The 20,605-nt window shown below is 44.1% G+C and overlaps 2 protein-coding genes across 9 annotated transcripts in view; both read left to right on the forward strand.

Annotated features, from left to right (window-relative positions):
* Nucleotides 1-7,067, forward strand: part of micos10 (mitochondrial contact site and cristae organizing system subunit 10) — a 33,235-nt gene extending 26,168 nt beyond the window's left edge. Inside the window, exons 2-4 of the mRNA XM_085967054.1 lie at nucleotides 3,257-3,304; nucleotides 4,011-4,120; nucleotides 6,705-7,067. Coding sequence (XP_085823180.1) covers nucleotides 3,257-3,304; nucleotides 4,011-4,120; nucleotides 6,705-6,719 — 173 coding nt within the window. The 3' untranslated portion in view covers nucleotides 6,720-7,067. The remainder of the gene's footprint in view (nucleotides 1-3,256; nucleotides 3,305-4,010; nucleotides 4,121-6,704) is intronic.
* A 9,012-nt stretch (nucleotides 7,068-16,079) lies between these two features.
* nbl1 (NBL1, DAN family BMP antagonist) overlaps nucleotides 16,080-20,605 on the forward strand; it is a 43,215-nt gene continuing 38,689 nt past the window's right edge. For 2 of the 8 annotated variants that reach the window (XM_085967045.1, XM_085967046.1), the window contains exon 1: nucleotides 17,232-17,605. The gene's annotated coding sequence lies outside the window, so the exon portion shown is untranslated. Of the gene's footprint in view, nucleotides 16,348-16,395; nucleotides 16,501-16,755; nucleotides 16,891-17,230; nucleotides 17,606-19,220; nucleotides 19,246-20,605 lie in introns of those variants that run through there. The other 6 variants (XM_085967048.1, XM_085967051.1, XM_085967047.1 and 3 more) reach the window with 6 other exon arrangements.

The following is a 20,605-nucleotide window of genomic DNA, read 5'->3' on the forward strand; positions in this document are numbered from 1 at the left end:
TTGTAAAGTTTCTGAACTTTTCGTAACACTGCTTAATTATTTAGAGTAAAAGTCAGTTTCCAACAGAGATTATATATATTCTTTAAAAGACAAAGATGTGTTGCAAAATGCAGACTTGACCTTTTTAGAAAGTCCCTTCTTGTGGGCCCCAGCCCTAGGGTTAAGGGCAACAGAAAAAGACCTTAATGCATCTCTGTCTGGCAGACAGGTGGTGTGCAGCAGAGATGAAGGTTAAAGGTCGAAATGTTTCCCTATTTTGTACATTCTTGTTGATGGTTAACTTGTACTAGTTAGGTATAATTTCTGTGCACAGTATTTTAGGAAATTGTTAATTGTAGTGGGCTTTGAGGTTGAAAAATGCTTGGAACAAAAAAAGTGAAACAAGTTCTCAAATTCTCACTAATCTAATGGCCCAAAACCGCCAGTGGATGATGCAAATTAGCTTGTTTGTAGCTGCGACATTACTGCACATAAACTTGGCTAATGGTTTTTAATTTAATTAGCAAGTTAAATATTAATAAAATCATAGAAACTTACAGCACAGGAGGCCATTCGGCTCGTCGTGCCTGTGCCGGCTCTTTGAAAGAGCCGTCGTGCTCAGTCCCACTCCCCCGCGATTTGTCCGTAACCCTGTGAGTTCCTCATCCTCGAGTACCCGTCCAACTCCCTTTTAAAATTATTGATGCAATCAGCTTCCACCACCTTTTCAGGTAGAATGTTCCAGATACCACCAACTCTGAGTGAAAAAGAATTCTCCTCATCTCCCCTCTAGGTCTTTTGTCAATGATTTTGAATCTGTGACCTCTGGTTACTGACCCACTCGCCAGGGGAATAGTTCTTCTCTCTCTCATCCAGCAAAACCTCTCATCATCTTGAAAACCTCTATTAGGTCACCGCTTAACCTTCTCTGTTCCAAGGAGAACAGTCCTAACTTTTCTAACCTCTTATAACTGAAGTCCCTCATCCCTGGTAACATCCTGGTAAACCTCCTCTGTTACTTTCTAAGCCTTTACATCTTTCCTGAAGTGTGGTGGCCAGAATTGTCCACAATACTCCAGCTGAGGCCTAACTAGTGATTTATAAATTTCTAGCATGATCTCTCTGCTTTTATATTCTATTCCTCCATTTATAAACCCAAGTAACTATATGCTTTTTAACCACCTGATCAACTTGCCCGGCCACCTTTAAGGATTTGTGTATATGAACACCAAGGTCTCTCTGTTCATCTACACTTTTCAAAATGGTGCAATTTATATTCTGCTGTCTTTCCATATTAGTCTTCTCAAAGTGCATCACGTCACGCTTCTCTGCATTGAACTCCATCTGCCATACTTTTGCCCATTTCACCATCCTGCCTAAGTTATCCTGAAGCCTATCACTATCATCGCTATCTATTACTTTGCCATGTTTTGTATCATCTGCAAACTATATAATGCTGCTCCCTACACCCGAGACTAGATCATTTATAAAAATTGCAAAGAGTAATGGACCCAAAACTGACCCTTGGGAAACACCAATGCAAACCACCCCCCCAGTCTGAAAAATATCCATCCACCACCACCCTTTGCTTCCTGTCACTGAACCAATGTTGTATCCATACTGCCACTTTCTACTTAATTCCATGGGTTTCCATTATTATCTTAATAAGCCTCCTGTGTGGCACTTTGTTGAATGCCTTCCGAAAACATCTACTACACTACCTTGATCAACCTTCTCTGTTACCTCATCAAAGAATTCAATCAAGTTAGTCAGACATGATTTACCTTTAACAAATCCATGCTGGCTCTCCTTGATTAACCCATGCCTTTCCAAATGAAAGTTTATTTTGTCCCTGATCATGGTTTCCAATAACTTCTCCACCACCGATGTTAGGTTGACTGGCCTGTGGTTTCCTGGTTTATCCCTCTCCCCTTACTTGAATAGCGGTATAACATTAGCAGCCCTCCAGTCCTCCGGCACAACTCCTATATCCAGTGAGGATTGAAAGATTGTGACCATTGCCTCTGCTGTTTAGTACTGAGAACGTACATTTTTTTAACTCTGGCTTGAAAATGTTGAGCATGTTTCTGAAATCTGAAATTCTATCAGTAATTCTGTTCTCTAAAATTGTGGTAGAGAGGTCTGCTCATGGCAGTGAGGTGACAGCTGATGTGAGTTTATTGTATGTGCATTACATTTTCCAATTCCTTTTAGCTAGTAACTGATTTGTTTGGAAAACTAATTTCTACTTTGTCCCATCCTCCAACATGATGTATTCAATCCCCTTTCCCTCACTTTTCTTGCCAAATTTTCTCCCCTCCTCTTGAAGGCACTGACTCCTTGCCTGGAGTACAATGCCACGGGTCTTGATTGCCCGCCAGTACCTCACTCACGTGCACATTATTCATGTGTGAGCATAGACTGAGAGTTTCAGCAGGCCATTCGACTACTAGGGACATCACAGCTAGGTCTGGTTCTGTCCTCGGTCATTGTGCACTTCCAGCGGGTGTCACTCAGTAATGATCAGGAGCGGAAAACCTGACCCCTCCGCACTGCTTTCCCTTTCTCCGGAGTATTGCCCTGCATCAACTAACTCAGCATAGACCAAGGATTGAATCGGAGACCTCCTAGTTTGTATGTCTCGGCTACATCCCTGATAAGCTCACCAAGCCATCAGGGAGCCCTCGATATAAAAATACAAAAACTGTAAACCTTTTTTTTGGAGCGGGTAGGTCTGGTCTTCAAGTCTTTGACATGGAGCTAATTAGCACCGAGTTGAAATGTGTTCATTTATTAGTTTGGGTTAGTAGGTACCTGTTTCTTTATACAATCAATCTGTTAAGACTAATAGTGCCAGACAAGCTGAAATTCACAGTTGTGCGGGCGGAAGTTTTTTCCCCTGCAGTAGTTCCTGCAATTTGTTGAACACCATGACTTGACTCCAAGTTGTAATTGTGTTAGTTGCCCCTAAGGAAGATTCTCATTCAAGATGAAAAGCCCAAACTAGCTTAACAGCCCCCCTCCCCCCTCCCGATGATTTTTGAGGCCAGCGAAAGGAGGTGTCTATCGACTAGTCCAGTATTGATTGGGTGGCTAGCGGGTTATTAGGAAAAAACTACAAAACCGTCATAAATGACTGAGCTGTGAGTGTACAGAAATATTAAATGCTGCAATGCCAATGATTCAAGCCGTTTTTAGGACTGGTGCACTTTAGCTTGTGGCTTTTGATGGTTACATTTAAAGCAATTTTTAAACTTCTATCTTGTTATATTTTCAGGTGTTGGCCTTGGCTTAGGAATTGTATTTTCTGTCGTCATTTTTAAGCGTAAGTATTGCTATTTACTGTTTGTGGAACATGTATGGAACAGTAAATGAGTGTGTCATAACTGAGAAGGAAAATCCGGGGAGGATCTAAACAGGAGGATGGGGTTATTCCCAGGCTGCTGTATAGAGTGCTTCCTAACAGATGACTCATAGCAACATTATGGGACGTGCTGCCATTATGGCCCAGGAAAAGCAAAACCATGATTTGATGCATTCATGAAAATGATTAACTCTCTTGCTCCCCTAATAACTCCGTTAAATGCATTGACTATTATGTAACTGAGCAATACAGACCTGCAACCCAGGTGCAATCCCTGGTCTATGCTGAGTTATCTACTCTCAGGGTGGTGGTAGGCGTGTCAGTGCAACTAAGGGGCAAAATTCCCCCAGGGTTGTACCTACTGAACACTATCCAGTGACCCCTGCTGGCAAGCTAATGCTGGGTGATGTAAAGATCAGGCTGGGCTACCTTGCCTCCCATAGTTGAATAGTGTGCTGACACTTGCTGTCTCAATGCACATGTGAAGAATGGTCACTTGAGTGAGTCGCCCAGTGGCGGTCTGTGGCTATGGAACTGTACCCCAGCGTGAGTCTATTAAATAAAAATCAAATGAGTTAGTTGTCGAGGTTCAGAGTAAAAATGTATTTAAGCATTTCCATGTTCTAGGAATTTACAACTAGCCTAATGTGTTTTTTTGTGTGTTTAGGGCGTGTATGGCCTATTACGTTTGGTGCAGGAATGGGTATAGGAATGGCCTATGCTAACTGCCAGAACGATTTCCAGTTTCCATATCTTCTGCATGGAAAGTTTGTCAAAGTGAGTACAGAGACTGAATTTTAATTTTCAGTGATTTTGATCAATATTACAGGACAGACGATACTGTAAGAATCAAACAATCTCTCAACAGTCCCGCCCTTCAGCTTCTGTTGGGCCCTTGCCGAGGGAACCTGCGCTGTCATATGTAAACAGTCTGGAATTATGGTCAATGGAGACAAGACCTACTAGTCCACTGCATCTCTGTCAATCTCCTGTATTGCCAATTAGGCAGTAATTTTTCAGCATTGACTCCTGTCATGTATTCTACTGGGTGGGGTTTGATCAGCATGGGATGCCACAGCTCCAGACTGTGGGGCAGGCAGCTCACTGTCCCGTCTGTACCAGGTCTATTCTGCACTAGATGCCATGGACACAGGAGTGAGATCAGTGACCTGGGGAATCTTGCTCCATTAGCTGACTTGCCTATAACTTTCAGTGGCTGTTACTGCAGTTCCTATTTGTGTCGAGGACAGTGACCAGCTCCTCTGCTTCTGCTCAACAATCATTGACAAGTTAGCGCAAAGGATAGATGGTGTCTCCTTTTCTTGGACATGTGTTACCTCCATTTCCCTTGAAGCCCAGGTTTGTAGCATATTTACAGGAAGGAGCGCCTTACTGGCCTTGCATATCGTACCTGTAGGATATCCTACCACAGAACCATACTTTCTAGATCTCGCTGTCCCACAGGAAAGATGTATTTAACTATGGGGAGCAATGGAAGCGGACCTACTCGTCATTACCTGATGGTCACACACACGCACTCTGCAGTAGGGGTTGCTGAATAGTGATCAGAAGTTCTCTTTCCCACCCCAGACCTTGGGGCAGTGAGGCCACTTGTAGTTTTCCTACTGCCATCCATGTGAAACAAATGCTTCTGTAGTTGAAACTTAATTAAAAAAATACTTTGTTTAGCAAAATACCAGGGTTTTCCTGAGGAAGTTTCAGCAAATTTCAAGTGATAGTCATTTTAGAAGTTTTTCTAACAGGCTGATTAATTCTTTCACTAATTGGGCCCAAACTAAAAACATGTTTTACATTAAATTGTTATTTTTTTAAAACGGAGAGCTCTTGTTTCAATAGCAAAATACTGCGGATGCTGGAAATCTGAAATAACAACAGAAAATGCTGGGTACACTCAGCAGGTCAGGCAGCATCTGTGGAGAGAGCTCGGTTTCAATGTATGTTTAAAATGTAATTGTAAACTTAAAAAAAAAAAAAAAAAAATTGAACGGTTGAACGTTTATTCTCTAATCGAGCTATACAATAACATTACATGGAATATGATTTGTACATTAAAATGCAACATTTGGATCGTGTGTTTTTTATCCTGAAAAGACTATGTTGCAATTGGTGTAAGTTTATAATTTCTTCATGAATGGGGGGGGCAGGGCAATTGGGTGGGTTGTCGAGTTACGATTCCTTCTGCTACAAAATGCAGTATTGTGAATATTCTGTCAACACTCGATGTCTAGGGTCAAACATGAAGAATGATCCCTTATGAGGTACCAGAGGGCAGTCAGGGCCCATGAAACTGACCCCAGCAAGGAGCTTTCTGGACAAGGCAGGGTAATAAAACACAACTTGACAAGTAGTACATGCGGCCAACGGCCCCTGTAAGCCGCACTGCCTCCTGCGTGGTCTGCCCCCCCCCCCCCCCCCCCCCCCAATGCGTGGCCCCATTCAAATTTTTCCGCATGTGCGGTACCTACAATGGAAAAGCCGGTGAGCGACCTGCGCGGGACCTTGCCGATGGCTGCGCGGCCACGAAGCTTAGTGGGATCATTGCGACATTTCCCTCTGTTTTGCTCGGTTGTGAATCACAAAACTTCAGAGTGAACCAGAAATATTGAAATTCACCTGCAGTATGTACATCCCACTAGAACCCAAATATAATTGAAATGGTAATTCACATGTAGTCTAATGTGTAAGGAAATTGCACTGTGTATATACTATGTTCCAGCTTAATTTGGACTTGTATGGTATATATGACTCTATTGCACTTTAGCTGAAATTAGGCTTGTATAGTCAAGATAAAGGTTGCAAAATGGGAATGAATTACGCAGCTGTCTTCCTCCCTCCCTTTCAGCCTTCTTTATTAGGGCCTTCATCTGTACTCCCCGCCCCCCCCCCCCACCCTGCCCCGCCACCGCAAACCTTTCTATTTTCTTACTACACAGAGAATTTCCCCAACTCTGGACAGGAAGCTGATTTGTTCCTAGGTCTCTGCCAGTGCAGAGTTAAGAGCACAGATTGATAATCTTACAACTGCAGATACATTCCATTGTGGAATTCTTTCCCCAAATCCTTCTGCCTTGCCACCTCCTTCCACAAAGCTCATCTCTGACTGTCTCTTTGGAGGCCCTCCTGCCTTCCCAATTCTCCTGCCTTCCCAATTCTCCTTCCCCCTCTGTCTGTTTGGTGTGCTTAACAAGTAACAGAAAAAGGTGGACACCAGAGTTTTTGTGAGCAACACTAGATATAACTGTTGCTTCTTTATTAATTATAATAGAATATTATCACTATTCCTTAAATTTTGCAGAATTACCCTCCATACTAATTTTGGACATTTTTTATTTTTTCACAGGACCAATCGCCTTAGGATGATTTTCTCAGACTCTACTTATTGTACAGTACCAGTTTTCTGTGGATCATTTCTGCCCGTGTGCTTGTAATAGAGATTCTTATTGTTGTGCTGTATTTAATTTCACTCCTCAAACTTGTACACTAGAATCATCATTAATAAAAAGCTAACGACTCCTATTTATTGTGCGCAGCTTGATCCATTTGTGCATAAAAATGAGAGGGTATAGGACTAAGGACTAACAGCTGGGCACATCTGGGAAACCATGCAAGCTGTGGTCACTGATGGCATTAGCAAGTGAGGTGGAGTTCTGAAAATAAGTTGTTAAATTATCAAACATCCAATTAAACTGGTTTTTGTTTTCTTGATCGTCTCCTTAAATGGACATTTGTTGAAACGTTCTTGTCTGTCTGGTGGCGTTGTTGTGGTCATAGGAATCTTTTTCTAAGGAAGCCTTTCCTTTTACTTGTTACACAGGAGCTGAGCGAAGGAGCACACACCCACAGCTGGAGTTATTGAAAGAAAGGCGAGCTTTCTTGTGAAGCAGGAGCAGTGCAGCACACGGCCTCTGCTCTCCACAGCCGCCTTCCCCCGGAGGGCATTTTAAATCACTCCTGTGTTTATAGTCAGACTATAAGCTGAGCTCCTGGTTTGGAATGTTCCCTCTGTGCAATCTCTGGAATCTAGAACCACTGTGTAGCTAACAATAAATTACAGTGTGATAATGTATTGCTGCTAAGTGCAGTCCAGGCTGGTAGTAAATCAGCTCAATTAATGCTTTGCACTGGAGACCAAAATCACAAAGGTTCACTGCAGATTTACTACAGTGAAATTATATAGTCACCTCTGTAATAGGCAGCCTGCTATAAGTCAAATGTTAACGGTACATTTTCAAATAATTCTTGCTGAATGTCCTGTCCACATGCATGTGGATTCCCCAGTCTATAAATTACCTGTATATTAATAAGTATGATTTGTTGGTTAACACTTTTATTAGAATAAACCCTGGTCAACATATAGGCTTAAATTGTCCAAAGATTGCTTAAGTCTGTGAATGGTCTTTTTACATAGCTGGTAACGGGACTGTTCTGTTGGTAAAGGAGGAAAGAGGAGAATGGGGAAAAGTACTTTCAGTGCACTTTCCCTGACTCTCAAAAGTATGTTTTACACCACACCGATCTGTAATTGTCAATTTTACAGGATATTTTCAGGCTAAGGAATTGTGCCATTTCAGATCTTCCAGAGCCATTTTCCTGAGGTGTGTTATGGGGATGCCTTGCGTGCTTCCTGGAGCAATACTGTTGAATTCAGTGGGAACTTGGACCAGCCTGAGGGTCAATCTGGAGGTGCAAGACCCCAGAAAACCCTCTACTGGTTAAGTATGCAGCAGTACCAAGATAGTAGTGATCTTCCATCCTCTGCCCTCTCTTCCAAGCTGCTCCAGATGTATGAGGACCATGTACATCTTTGGAAAAAGTGGAGCAGTGAGAAACAGCAGGTTTCCATGAGCTTGAAAATAGCTTATAACAGCAATATTATTACTCAAAGCCACTGAATATGATTTATATAGAGCAAGGTTTGGAAACTTAACAGAAAAATTAACCTTTTGGGGTATCTTTTAAATCTGGAGGGAAAAAAATGTCAATAACATGTTGCAGATGCAGGTTGCAGGGATGTCTTTGTGATTTAACCAGTGCTATAATTCACTAAATTTTATTTTACATTTTTCTCCAGTTGCTCTCTGGTACCTCAGACGAAGGGCCCTACTTTGTGTGGGAGCCTGGACAGTGAGTATTGAGAGGTTGTTCACTGGGTGGGGGCATCATAGCCAAGCCCGGTCCTCCCTACAGAAGCTCGCTCTTGAGCAGGAGTTTGAGCTGGATAGTGATCAGGAGTTAAACACCAGGGTGATGACTCACTGCCTAGCTGTTGTCCCGGCAGAGTTACTGCAAATTTTTAGTTTGATTTAAAGTTCTCTCTTTCTACTCTGTTTCTTAACATATACAGGATGATGCTTTTACCAGGACAATTATAGACACTGACTTTAGAGATGCAAATCCTTCATAAACTACATAAAGATTTCCATTTCCATTCACCCTTAAGCTTTCATAGAATTACATTGCACTATTAGAAGTGAAATTATTGACTGTATAACTTACAGGGTTATACATGCAACATAAGATTTTGAATATTTATTATGGAGACCATGATTTTTTGCGCTATTTTCCTGAGGTGTGTGTCTTGTATCTTCCACTGCCTGTACAGAGCAGGCAGCTGAAGTAAATGGTTGCTGAAGAAGTAGGATGAAGCAGACTTCTAAATACATTTTCTGTTGCTGAAGTCTCCTCATCCACCTTTTATACTGCCTGTTTCTTTACCTGACTGGTAACTGATGTGCACAATAGGAAGTCTTCCATTCCTCAACACTAACATTCCCATTCTTCATGGGCACCAAATTCACAAAAAATAATTACGGCTCCCGCGCTAAACCCTGAAACAGAATCTAAGATGTATAATATGAAGATAACCATGCTTTTTGGGAAAAAAATGATTGCTATGGGATGAAGCAGCTTTAATCTTGGCCAAGGCAAAACAAATAGTTTATAAGTAAGGATTGGTTGCGAAATTAAAACTAGTTAAAGAGGGAGAAGGTGCATGAAGTGCAAGCCTTATTAGTTGAGTTTAGTGCTACACGGTAATGGAGAGCCTGTGAGTCGCTACAAAAACACCCAATTAGAGATGAAAGTGGATGAGAATTACCTATAAGCGGTGACCTGGTTGCAAGGACCCTTTTATAAAGCAACTTTATAAGGGATGTTGCTGGCACAAGATCATTCACATCAGCTGATTTATTGTCAATAGAGTGGGTTGACTGACATTACAAACTTGAAATTAAATCGGCGCAGCATCAAGAATAAATGAAAGGGAGCAGCGCCTTGATAAACTAAACAGCTTGGCAAGGGTGGTACTGAGTTCTACTGGAAGGTCCTAGATTCCAACCCTGGTCTGTGCTGAGTTGGTTGATCTTGGCAAAGGCTGCACTACAGGTACTACTATTGGGTTAAGAGAAGAAAAATAACCCAGCGTTTTTACTTTGGACTGCTACCAGCTATCCTGTTGGAAAGTGTGTGTAGCTGAGGACAGGGTTAAGTTCAGCTCTGATGCTATGCATAGTGGAATAGCTTGCTGATGCTCATGGTCCAAGATCACACCTCAGTAATGGCCACTTAGGTGAGGTACCAGATGGCTAATGTCATCTATGGAACTGTACCCATGGAGAGTCAGAACTGTAGAAGGGGTGAAAATTTTGCAATGAAAATCAGTGGTTACTTAGAATTATGACAATTCAGTATCATTTTGGTTCTGTACTTTGTTCTGTTTATAATTTGATTTAGTGCTGGTATTTCATCAAAGCAACTGCCTTGCAGAAATTATAAAGACTGAGTGCATATGCTCAGATTGTTGATATAGCCAGTGTTTGTAAGTCTTATTTCTTATGTTAATTCTGCTACCATACAATTCCTAATCAAGTCCTCCCATCCCTCTCTCAGTTTAAAACTGAAAACGAAAAGTTTTGAATTATGACCTTCAAATGTCAAGCATGCAAATTTAGACAACATTTTAAAAATAGAACGTATTAAAGAGAAATAAAGGAATAATTTCTCCCCCAAAAAACCTTTCTCATTGAGAGAGGGCAGTGTCGTGGTTCTGATCCTAGACTAGCACATTAGAGACTGAGTTCAAACCCCACCATGGCACTACTGTTTGGGGGCAGCTAGGGATGAGCACTAAATGTGGCCGTGGCAGCGTCACCATATCCTGACATGAATAGGGGTGAAAATTCCCTCAGGATCTAAATAGCCTCTAAAAGACCACAAATAGACATAACAATTAGACCTTATGGTCTTAAAAGGACACCCAATTACACACAGCTGCACTTTAGCAGTAGAATAATGCACTGTGTCCTTAAACAGTGCACCGTCTGATTTACTGTGAGCAATGTCATGGACGATCTATTTAAAAACAAAATTGCAAAAATAGGTATTCATAATTGCTCTTTCTAATCATGACTTTTTAAAGGACTACATCTGGGGGAAAAAAATCAATCTTTAAGTGAATTAAATATTGGGATTCTAAAAACTGTCTGCAACTCAAGGTAACAGTAGTGCTTGAGGTTATGTTTCACTTTTTGACTTGTGCTCATCACATTTCATTATATAATTCACCTTAACATTGTGATACATGAGAATAGGAAGCTGTGCTGTGACTGGTCCATGAGACTAATGAAATCAAATGACACTCTTTGAATATGAGTTCAACATTTACATCACAATATAGATTTTTGGAAATACCAGTTGATTTACCATAACATGGCTTCAGGATAAAAGTTTTTCCTAAGTTTGTATCTTCTTGTAACTCTCTTTGGTTGCCTTCTACTTTGATTGTTTCTGTCTATCTATAGTTCTCTCTCACTTTCTATCACTGCGAGTCCGATTCTTTTCCATTTTCTGGAAGAATATGCAGACGTGCCCTTTTAAATAAATCTATATGACCTTGCTGTGATCCAGTTAGAGTTGCAAAGGCAGCATGTGTGATGTTGTAAAGGATATTTTTAGGCAGTATACATATACGTCTGCGGATGCTACTTTCCCTAATCTCATTCCTGCATATCTTCCCTACCAGTCATGCGTAGAGTTTTCTGCCAGCTGATCAATTGGGGAGCTTTTTGCTTTTCTGTGGAAAGCAATGTCCAGAGGCATGGATAAACTGCCTGTGCCACTGCTATCTGCCCCGCCCTTGTTTTCTGCCTATTTTCTTTGAGGTCATCAACATTTCTTTTCTGATTGTGTTTTCCATTTTATATCAAACTGAACTATTAAAAAATTAAAACTATTTCAACTGATCATTATTAATCATAACCTCTCCCTTCTACCATACCACATCCCCGATTGGAATATGCTACTGTGCTGTCATAATGGAAGGAAAACTTTGGTAATGTAACTTTTAGAATTTACAATAACAGAAAATGCTGGAAATACTCAGCAGGCCAGGCAGCATCTGTGGAGAGAGAAACAGAGTTAACGTTTCAGCTCTGGGACCCTTCATCAGAACTGGAAAAAGCTGGAGATGTAACAGATATTAAGCAGGTGCAGAGACGGTGGGGGGTGTTAGGAGGGGAGGAAGGAATAGAAAGAACATCCTGTACTTTTGTAAGAGGCAGGAAAGATAAAATGTTGCAAATAGGAATGGCAAAAATCATACTGCATGAAAAATGGGGGCAGGGATAATTATCTGAAATTGTTGAACTCAATGTTGAGTCCGTCAGGCTGCAAAGTGCCCAATCGAAAGATGAGGTGCTGTTCCTCGAGCTTCATTGGAACAATGCGATAGCCCGAGGACAGCGAGATCAGAGTGGGAGTGAAGCGGTGAATTAAAGTGACAGGCGACCGGAAGCTCAGGGTCACCCGTACGGACTGAACGGAGGTGTTCCGCAAAGCGGTCGCCCAATCTGCGTTTGGTCTCCCCAATGTAGAGGAGACCGCATCGTGAGCAGCGAATACAGTATATTAAATTGCAAGAAGTACAAGTAAATCGCTGTTTCACCTGGAAGGGGTGTTTGGGGCCCTGGACAGTGGGAAGGGAGGAGGTAAAAGGGCATGTGTTGCATCTCCTGCGCCAGTATCCGCAGTATTTTGCAATTATTTTAGAATTTACAAACTGACTAGGGCTTCCTAGACTCAATATGAAAATGAGTGAAACCCCCCCATACTGATTCTGGGCTGGGACCCATCAGCTTGCTCAAAGGTGACACTCAAGACACTTGATTATTTTTAATAAATTGTTTGAAAATAATCGATTTTTAAAACTGATAAATCGAGTTGCTTCAGTAAATGGGGTTTTACTTTAAGCATATGTAGGTTTGGAACTCTTCCCATTTCATGTTCAAGAACCAGGCAATGTTGTTTAGCGATTTCTGCCTGAATGGCAACCCAATATTTTTCGTTATGTTTATTAATGAAACTTAGTAACGTTTTAAAAAAAAAGAAAAATCTACACTATTATCCATTCACAATGACTTCAAGGAGCATGGTACTGTCTATACTGAAATAAAGCTGAAAGTATGTATCCAGCTGTGCCTCTCGGATTCTCCCAGCTCCTGAACGGGTATCAGTGTCTGCAGCAGAACAGCTTTGCCACAATCCCACCTCCTGTCAACACCTCAAGCGACAGATGGTTACTGGGGTCTGACCATATCCAGTACATGAGCGAGAAAGGGAGGGGGGAGGGAGGAAGACTTCCAGTTGATATTACCGAAAGAGTTGATGTAGCAAAAGAAATGTGCGCAGAAGAGAGCTGCAAATGTTCAGTTTGAGGCCTTAGAAGTTTTACCCTGTGCCCCAACAAAGGCTTGGACAATGTGGATTGAGCTTCAGGGAATACTTGATGAGTTCTCTTTTTCCCCCAAGTAGTGGAGCACTAACAAACCTAATGTATTTTCAGAATATATCCCTACTCCTCATTGCCATATTTTTTACATTAGAACATAAGAATTAGGAGTAGGAGTAGCCATTTGGCCCTTCAAGTCTGCTCTGCCATTTAATAAGATCATGGCTGATCTTCTACCTTAACTCCACTTTCCTGCACTATCCCCATATCCCTTGATTCGCTTAATATCCAAACGTTTATTGATCTCTGTCTTAAATATACTCAACGACTGAGCCTCCACAGCCCTCTGGGCTAGAGAATTCTAAAGATTCACCACCCTCTGAATGAAGAAATGTCTCATCTCAGTCCTAAATGGCCAACCCCTTATTCTGAGACTGTGACCCCTGGGTCCAGACTCCGCAGCCAGGGGAAACATCCTCCCAGCATCTACCCTGTTGAGCACTGATATGTTTCAATGAGATCACCTCTCATTTGTCTAAATTCCAGGGAATATAGGCCTAGTCTACTCAATTTCTCCTTGTCTTATAGGACAATCCTCCCATCCCAGGAATCAGTCTGGTGAACCTTTGTTGTACTCCCTCTATGGCAAGTATATCCTTCCTTAGGTAAGGAGACCAAAACTGTACACAATACTGCAGGTGTGGTCTCACCAGGGCCCTATGTAATTGCAGTAAGACTCCTTTACACTTAGCCTTTATTATAAAAGGATTGGAGTATAACTCCAATTCCCCCTCCTGGGTAGAGTTCCGTAGGCGCTGGTCCAGTATTTTAACTAAGTGCCCATTTTTCAGTAGGCTGCCTGTTTGACTGTGGATGGCACCACAGTTTAGCCAAAGTCTCTCCTAGTCCATGTGTACTTTTCATCAGCAGTCACTGGATAGTGGTCGACAGCTGAATGTAATGTGATGTGTGCAGACTACAATAATCACACTGATTAAATATATTTTAAGTGCTGTCTGTTTTGAATTGTCACGTAATCTCAGTGAGATATAAAATGTATTTCATGAAAGAAAGACTTGAATTTATATAGCATTTTATCAAGTCTCAGAAATGTCCCAAAGTACTTCACATACAATTTGTTATTTGAAGTGCAGTGGCTGCTATTCTGTAGGCAAAAATCAGCAACTCTTTAAACACAGCAAAAACCCACAAACAGCAATGTGGTTATCACTACCGGAATCGCCCAAGGATTATCCCCTACCTCCTCATCTATGTTTTGTCCCTCAGCAACTTCATCTGTAAGCACAGGGTCAGTTTTCACATGTACGCAAATAATACTCAGCTCCATGTCTCCGTCACTGTTCTGGATCCCTCGACTGCCTCCATGGTATTGCACTTCTTGTCTGGCAGCATCTTGGATAAATCATAACTTTCTCCAGCTCAACATTAGAAGACCAAAGCCATCTTCTATCGACCTCCGTCATAAACTCCACTCCCTTCCCTTCTCAGGCTGAACCAAGCCGTTCATAATCTCAGCAGCCTGTTCAACCCAGGCTTGAGCTTCAGACACCACATTTATCCATCACCAAAACTGCTTACATCCACCTGAATATCATGGCCCACCATCACCACCTATCTCAGCCCTTCCCCGGCTGAGACCCTTTGTCACCTCTTGACTTGACTATTCCAATGCTTCAGTCACTGGCCTCCCATCTCCAACTCTTCCACACACATCCTGTCCCACCTGAGATGCTTTGTGTCCATCACACTGTCCTTGCTGGCCCTGCACTAGGTATCCCCCAGTGTATCACATTGGAAGTCCTTGTCTTGGTCAATAAAGCCTTGTTCCACCCTATCTCTGCAATCTCCTCCAATCTCATAATCCCCCTTGAATGCCCCTCTCCTGGGATTCCGGATTTCTGTGCATCCCCTCTCCCTTTGCCTAACCATTCACAGCAAAGAATTCAGCCACCTTTGTCCTATCCTTCGACTCCCTCTCTAAATCTTTTCACCTCGACACCTTTCTCTCCACCTGCAAAAACATCCTCAAGACCCATTTCTTTGACTAAGCTTTTGGTCACCCCGCCTGAGCTTCCCCCTTGCAGCTCAGCTCTCTTTGCTTACACCTGTTTGTGAAGCACCGCGGGACATGTTCTTATGTGTTAAAGGTGCTATGTGAATGCAAGTTGTTATTGTTCTTCAATGACCGGTTAATCTGTTTTGACTGAGGAAGGAATGTTGTCCAGCACACTGGAGAATTCCTTGCCCTTCAGAATAGTACCATGGGATCGTTATCATCTCCCTAAACAGGCAGCCTGGGGACGACACCAAGTCTGGAAGTGCTTGATGGGGGAGTGTAGAGGAAACTTTACTCTGTATCTAACTCCTGCTTCACCTGGGGGTGTTGCTTGGGTGCCTGAAATAACCCAGCACTAACAAAGTTCCTCTTGCTAAACACAAAACGTTATTTAAAAAGAAGGAATTTCACATTCCCAGCGGTATTTTCTGGTGTTCTCGCTATGCTAGAATGTGGTTAACATGCATTACTGGAGCTTTTTTTGTCGGAAAACAATGTAACAAACCACATCGGTCGTTAAACAGCGATTCTTCCTGTAAGATCAAGTTGAGAAATGTTAAAGCCATTAACTCTCTGGATGACATGTAGACGGAGGCTGCATTAAGGCGGTGGTGAGGATTAGGCCGGGAGCTGATATCAAAGCAGCCGGCTTTGGTGCACATTCCAAACGGCGAGGATCAGGATTGCTCCCGGAGCTTGTGTTTCCTCCAGGGCGCCTTTCCGCTCCTTGCAGCTGTTTCACTTTTAATTATCCCATCCGCCCTCCTTTGACAAATCCATTCAGGTTGTACACAGTCCCGAGGGGAGGGGAGGGGGGGGGGGGCATCACATCAGGGATTGGTAATACCAAGGACTTGTTACATCTGTCACAAAGTAACTCTGAGCACCGCCCACTGCAAGTGGGTTTCAGGAATAAGGCCAGATGGGCTGTAGCAGAATGTAAAACTGTGTTCCAGTTACACGGCGCAGTTAGACTGGTGATTTCTTGTTATATATATTAACAGTGATTCTGGATTATACAACGCACTCACTGGAGGAATCTCTACCGCCTCCCTCAGCCTCAGAAAACGATTTAATTCAAGCAATCTGGAAACATATTGATGCGTTTTCAAGGAGAAATCATTCGGCACTGTCACGGTTCCAAGCAAAGAAGAATCGAGTGTTTCTCCCAGTCAGAGAGAGGTACAGTCTCTTCACGTTCCCAGTCTAACCGCTTGCTTCTTTTTGCTAGATTGTGGTCCTCCCTCTGACAGTGCGGACCCACCCTGGCGTCAGGGATCAACAGCTGCTGGTTCGTCGCCGAATAACTATTCTTCGTACGCGCGAATCTGGCCGGTGAGTTCCTGCAGGGTATTCAACTGGGAGGGGCGTCACAATGGCGCCCAATCCTGTCCTCATCCAACCCCCCACTTATGCACATTTCCCAGCAGGGGTCATTCTCCTGTGGTCGGGAATGGGAGCCCTGGCTCATCCCCCTACCCTTTAGTGAATTGCAGTACCACCTACTTGAGCTCCAAGAACTCTTAGTCCAGTTCTGCTCACATGTCACAGACTTGGCGCTTACATCTGTAGGTTTATTTATAATAGGTTACAAAGAAACCAGAGCAGACTGAAGAAGCAGAAATGATCTGATTTTATTGTAACCTCGCTGCACACGGACGGTGAATGCAGAGATATTTCTTGCTGTAAAGGCAGATGGGCTTCAAGGATCATCAGTACTGGGAGGTAATCGAATCTGAAAACCGCAGATTGATTCAACAGAAAGCAATAATTTACCTATAAATGTTTGCGAGTTTTTTTTTAACACTCAGATTATGGACTCCATCAGAACCCAGTTAGTACAGATACTGGGGGTCATTTTCAAATTCGCTTAGAGTCGATCACCCCCTTGTAGAACCCGTCTGAGTTTAGTTGCAGTGAATCAATGGAATGAACAATGGGTTCTACAGTAGGCGAGCGATCCGATAGCTCCACCAGGCTACTGCCCAGGCGACGGAGTTGAATATTACCCCTACTATTTATGGTAGAACATACAGTCGGGGCAGGCTCCAGGTTCTGAGATAACTGATCGAACTCGGTTGTCAGGAGGAATGCTCCAACTCGTCTCAGAGCCCTGGGTTCAGAGCAGGGTTCCCACTCCTGCCCACCAACCAGTCACTGCTGCTGGAAAGTATGGGGTGTGCTTATAGGGCGAGGAGAGGATTGGATTCGGCTGTTGTCTCCTCTTTAGTCTAATAGCCTATTGACGCTCACTGTCCAGGCACACGTATGTCGAATGGTCACTTGGTCGAAGTACTCGCGGGCATCTGACAACAGAAAAATCAACACCTTCAGTAAGGGGGAAACATTGAAAAAAAGAGAAAAGTCATATTTGAATTCCTGTTAAGTGAATGTTCACGCCGAGTGCAATTTTGTACTAGATTCAAGAGCATTAACTTTGGTAAGTGGAATACATTTTATAGTTTGACTTTAAATAAGGACTGTCTGGGCTTGCGGCAATCTGCAGATTCCTCAGTCAGGAGTTAAATGCACAGCAGTGATACTGCACCAGTACAGTGACAAGTTCTGACTTTAATCTGTGTCATTTGTCTTCATGTTTAATTTTGCTAACTGAAGCATGTCAACTAATTCTGACCTGTGGAACTCATCCCATTGTTTAGTGAGCAAACTCCCTGAGCAGTAACAGCAGCTCCTCACATAGAAGGGAAAACCATCTTTTATCTCTGACACTTGGCTTCAAATCCAGCCCAGAGTTACAGGATGAAAGCCCGCTCTGTCTGCACGGGTCCGACATCTTCTCAGCCCAATCCTAGTGGATATGGATCCCACAACACAAAACTGAAGCTAATTCAGCGTTAATGGGCAATCTCACATGATTAGTGTAGGAGCTAGAAATCGTCACACTGGTGCATTGGAGGGGCAATGTACAGGGAACTTTACTCTGCATCTAACCCATATGCTGTACCTTACCTGTGAATGCTTGATGGGGCAGTGTCGAGGAAGCTTTACTCTGGGCCTGATCTGGGTGTGCCCAATGCTGCCACTGGTACCAGATATGGAAAATGTCCCATTCCCCAGCATCGACATCCTTCACTTTGATGAATAGAATAGATCACCGAATCTAAAATGTGAATTTAAGCGGTTGTCATGTCTCTGTTAAATTGTTATTGTTTTGTCCTCTTCCATCACCCCCTAAGCCCCCTTTCCCAGCCCAGCTGAGAAATACCCTGGTCAGGAGTCTTCCGGTATCTCACGGTCACCAGGCGATAGTATCATGTGGCCGGGGTGACTTTCGGATTTTTCTTTCCCACTGAATCTCCTCAAGCCCCTGTGGGTGACGGCACGACTGAGATTGACAACCCACCTGGTCTGAAATCGTGGCCTCACACCCTGCATCTCATTGCTTCGTATGGCCGCTCCAAACACCCTGAACCACCTCTGCCCAGGGTACTGAGTTTGGATGATCAGCCATGATCTCATTGAATGGCGGAGCAGACTCGAGGGGCCGAATGGCCTACTCCTGCTCCTATCTTCTATGTTTCTATGCCCATTCGGTTTGTAAACTGCACTCAGGTTGATTCAGGTGGCGAATCTCTCCAATGCCAGCCTGGTTGGCACAGCACGTTTCTATAATGGTTGGCAGTGGGCACTGCCTGAGAGATCCCGCCTGGATCCAACTTGGCAAACGGCATCATGAATCTGCTGAAAAGCAGAGAATCTGTTTAAATGTGGAGCAGGGACCTGGGGGAGGGGGGGGAGGTAGGGTTAAATACAGGTGCCCGACCAGTTATCACCGTGCCTTCCCCAGCCCAGGTACAGGACAGGAACTGTCCCCTGACTGTGGGCAACTTGTGCCCCCATTGAAGAGCGCGGCTCCGAGCCCTCGCCTCCTTGACTTTTACGAAAAACTTCACCGATTTTCTCGCTTGAATCTGAGCTTGAGAGCCGCGGGTTCCTGGTCTGCTCACACTCGCCGTCCTCCCCCTTTCAGTAGAAACAGCCTCTCCATATCTGAAGCAGCTTTATTTTCTCTGTAATAAGGGAGATCCCAACACTGGACAAAGTTTTGCTGATTAAAAGGTAACAACAACAACAAAAACTGGTGATAAAATGTCATTTAAAAAGATGTCTGCTGGTCGGGCTGGGGCTCTGAGCCCCCCACTCGCAGTCACGGCAGACGGTGAGCGGCGGCGGGTGAGTCTCCGCTTGGAGCCCGGCTATTTCTCGCCAAGTGTCGGCTTTATTGGGACTGGGAGCAGATTGTCGGCTCCCCGGGCTTTGTTGGAGCCTGCGGCTGGCGGGACAGACCCGGGGACCAGGAGCCGAGTGGTGCCCGGGTCGGCCCGGGGGAGCCAGGGGAGGGTCAGCGAGCTGAGCTTTACCGAGCTCCGGGACTCTTGTTGCCCCGGTCCCCGGGTGTTGAATGGGCGGCCGGTCCCCGTCGGTCTCCCCGGAATCCCCCCCGCCCCCCCGCTCTGGAACGGCCGGTGACAGCCCGAGAGTAGGCGGGAGGTGAGCGGGGACTGGAGTTAATGTCCGCGGGGAAAGTGAGGAGGATCTGGGCTCAAAACGGGAGAAATTCAGCAAAAGACTCGCCAGTCCCCCCTCCCGTTCTCTCATTCCCCCTCCCGTTCCCCCTCCAACTCCCTCATTCCTCCTCCAATTCCCCCATTCCCCCTCCAATTCCCCCATTCCCCCTCCAATTCCCCCATTCCCCCTCCAATTCCCCCATTCCCTCATTCCCCCATTCCCTCATTCCCTCCCATTCCCCCTCCCATTCCCTCATTCCCCCTCCCATTCCCTCATTCCCCTTCCCATTCCCCCTCCCATTCCCTAATTCTCCCATTCCCCCTCCCATTCCCCCTCCCATTCCCCCATTCCCCCTCCCATTCCCTCATTCCCCTTCCCATTCCCTCATTCCCCCTCCCATTCCCCCTCCAATTCTCCCATTCCCCCTCCAATTCCCTCTTTCCCCCATTCCCCTCCCATTCCCCTATTCCCCCTCTTATTCTCCCATTCCCCCTCCCATTCCCTCATTCCCCCATTCCTCCTCCCATTCCCCCTCCAATTCCCTCATTCCCCCTCCCGTTTTCCCACCCGTTCTCCCTTCATTCCCTGTACCGGGGGGCTTTCGGCGGCAGAAATCCAGGACTTCACCCGGACTCTGCCATCAGCTTTAAACTGTTCCAGACCCGAGATTGAAGTGATCTCAGATCAGGAATTCCCGAATATTTAAATAGCCGAGGTTTCAATTTTGGGGGAAAAGTTTCACCCGTAAATTCTTCATCTTTAAAGAAGTTCAATGTGGATTTCTTACATGGCAGAAAAATGCGGGTTTTCTGACACACTCGACAGTTTAACATATATTTGAAGTTATTGGATTCTGTTGCTTTGAGTCTGTCGGAAATACACACCCGACACTTCTGCAGTGTTACAGAAA

Source organism: Somniosus microcephalus, chromosome 25 (assembly GCF_052327205.1).
Source record: "Somniosus microcephalus isolate GS21.2 chromosome 25, FLI_Smic_1.0, whole genome shotgun sequence".
Classification (NCBI taxonomy): domain Eukaryota; kingdom Metazoa; phylum Chordata; class Chondrichthyes; order Squaliformes; family Somniosidae; genus Somniosus; species Somniosus microcephalus.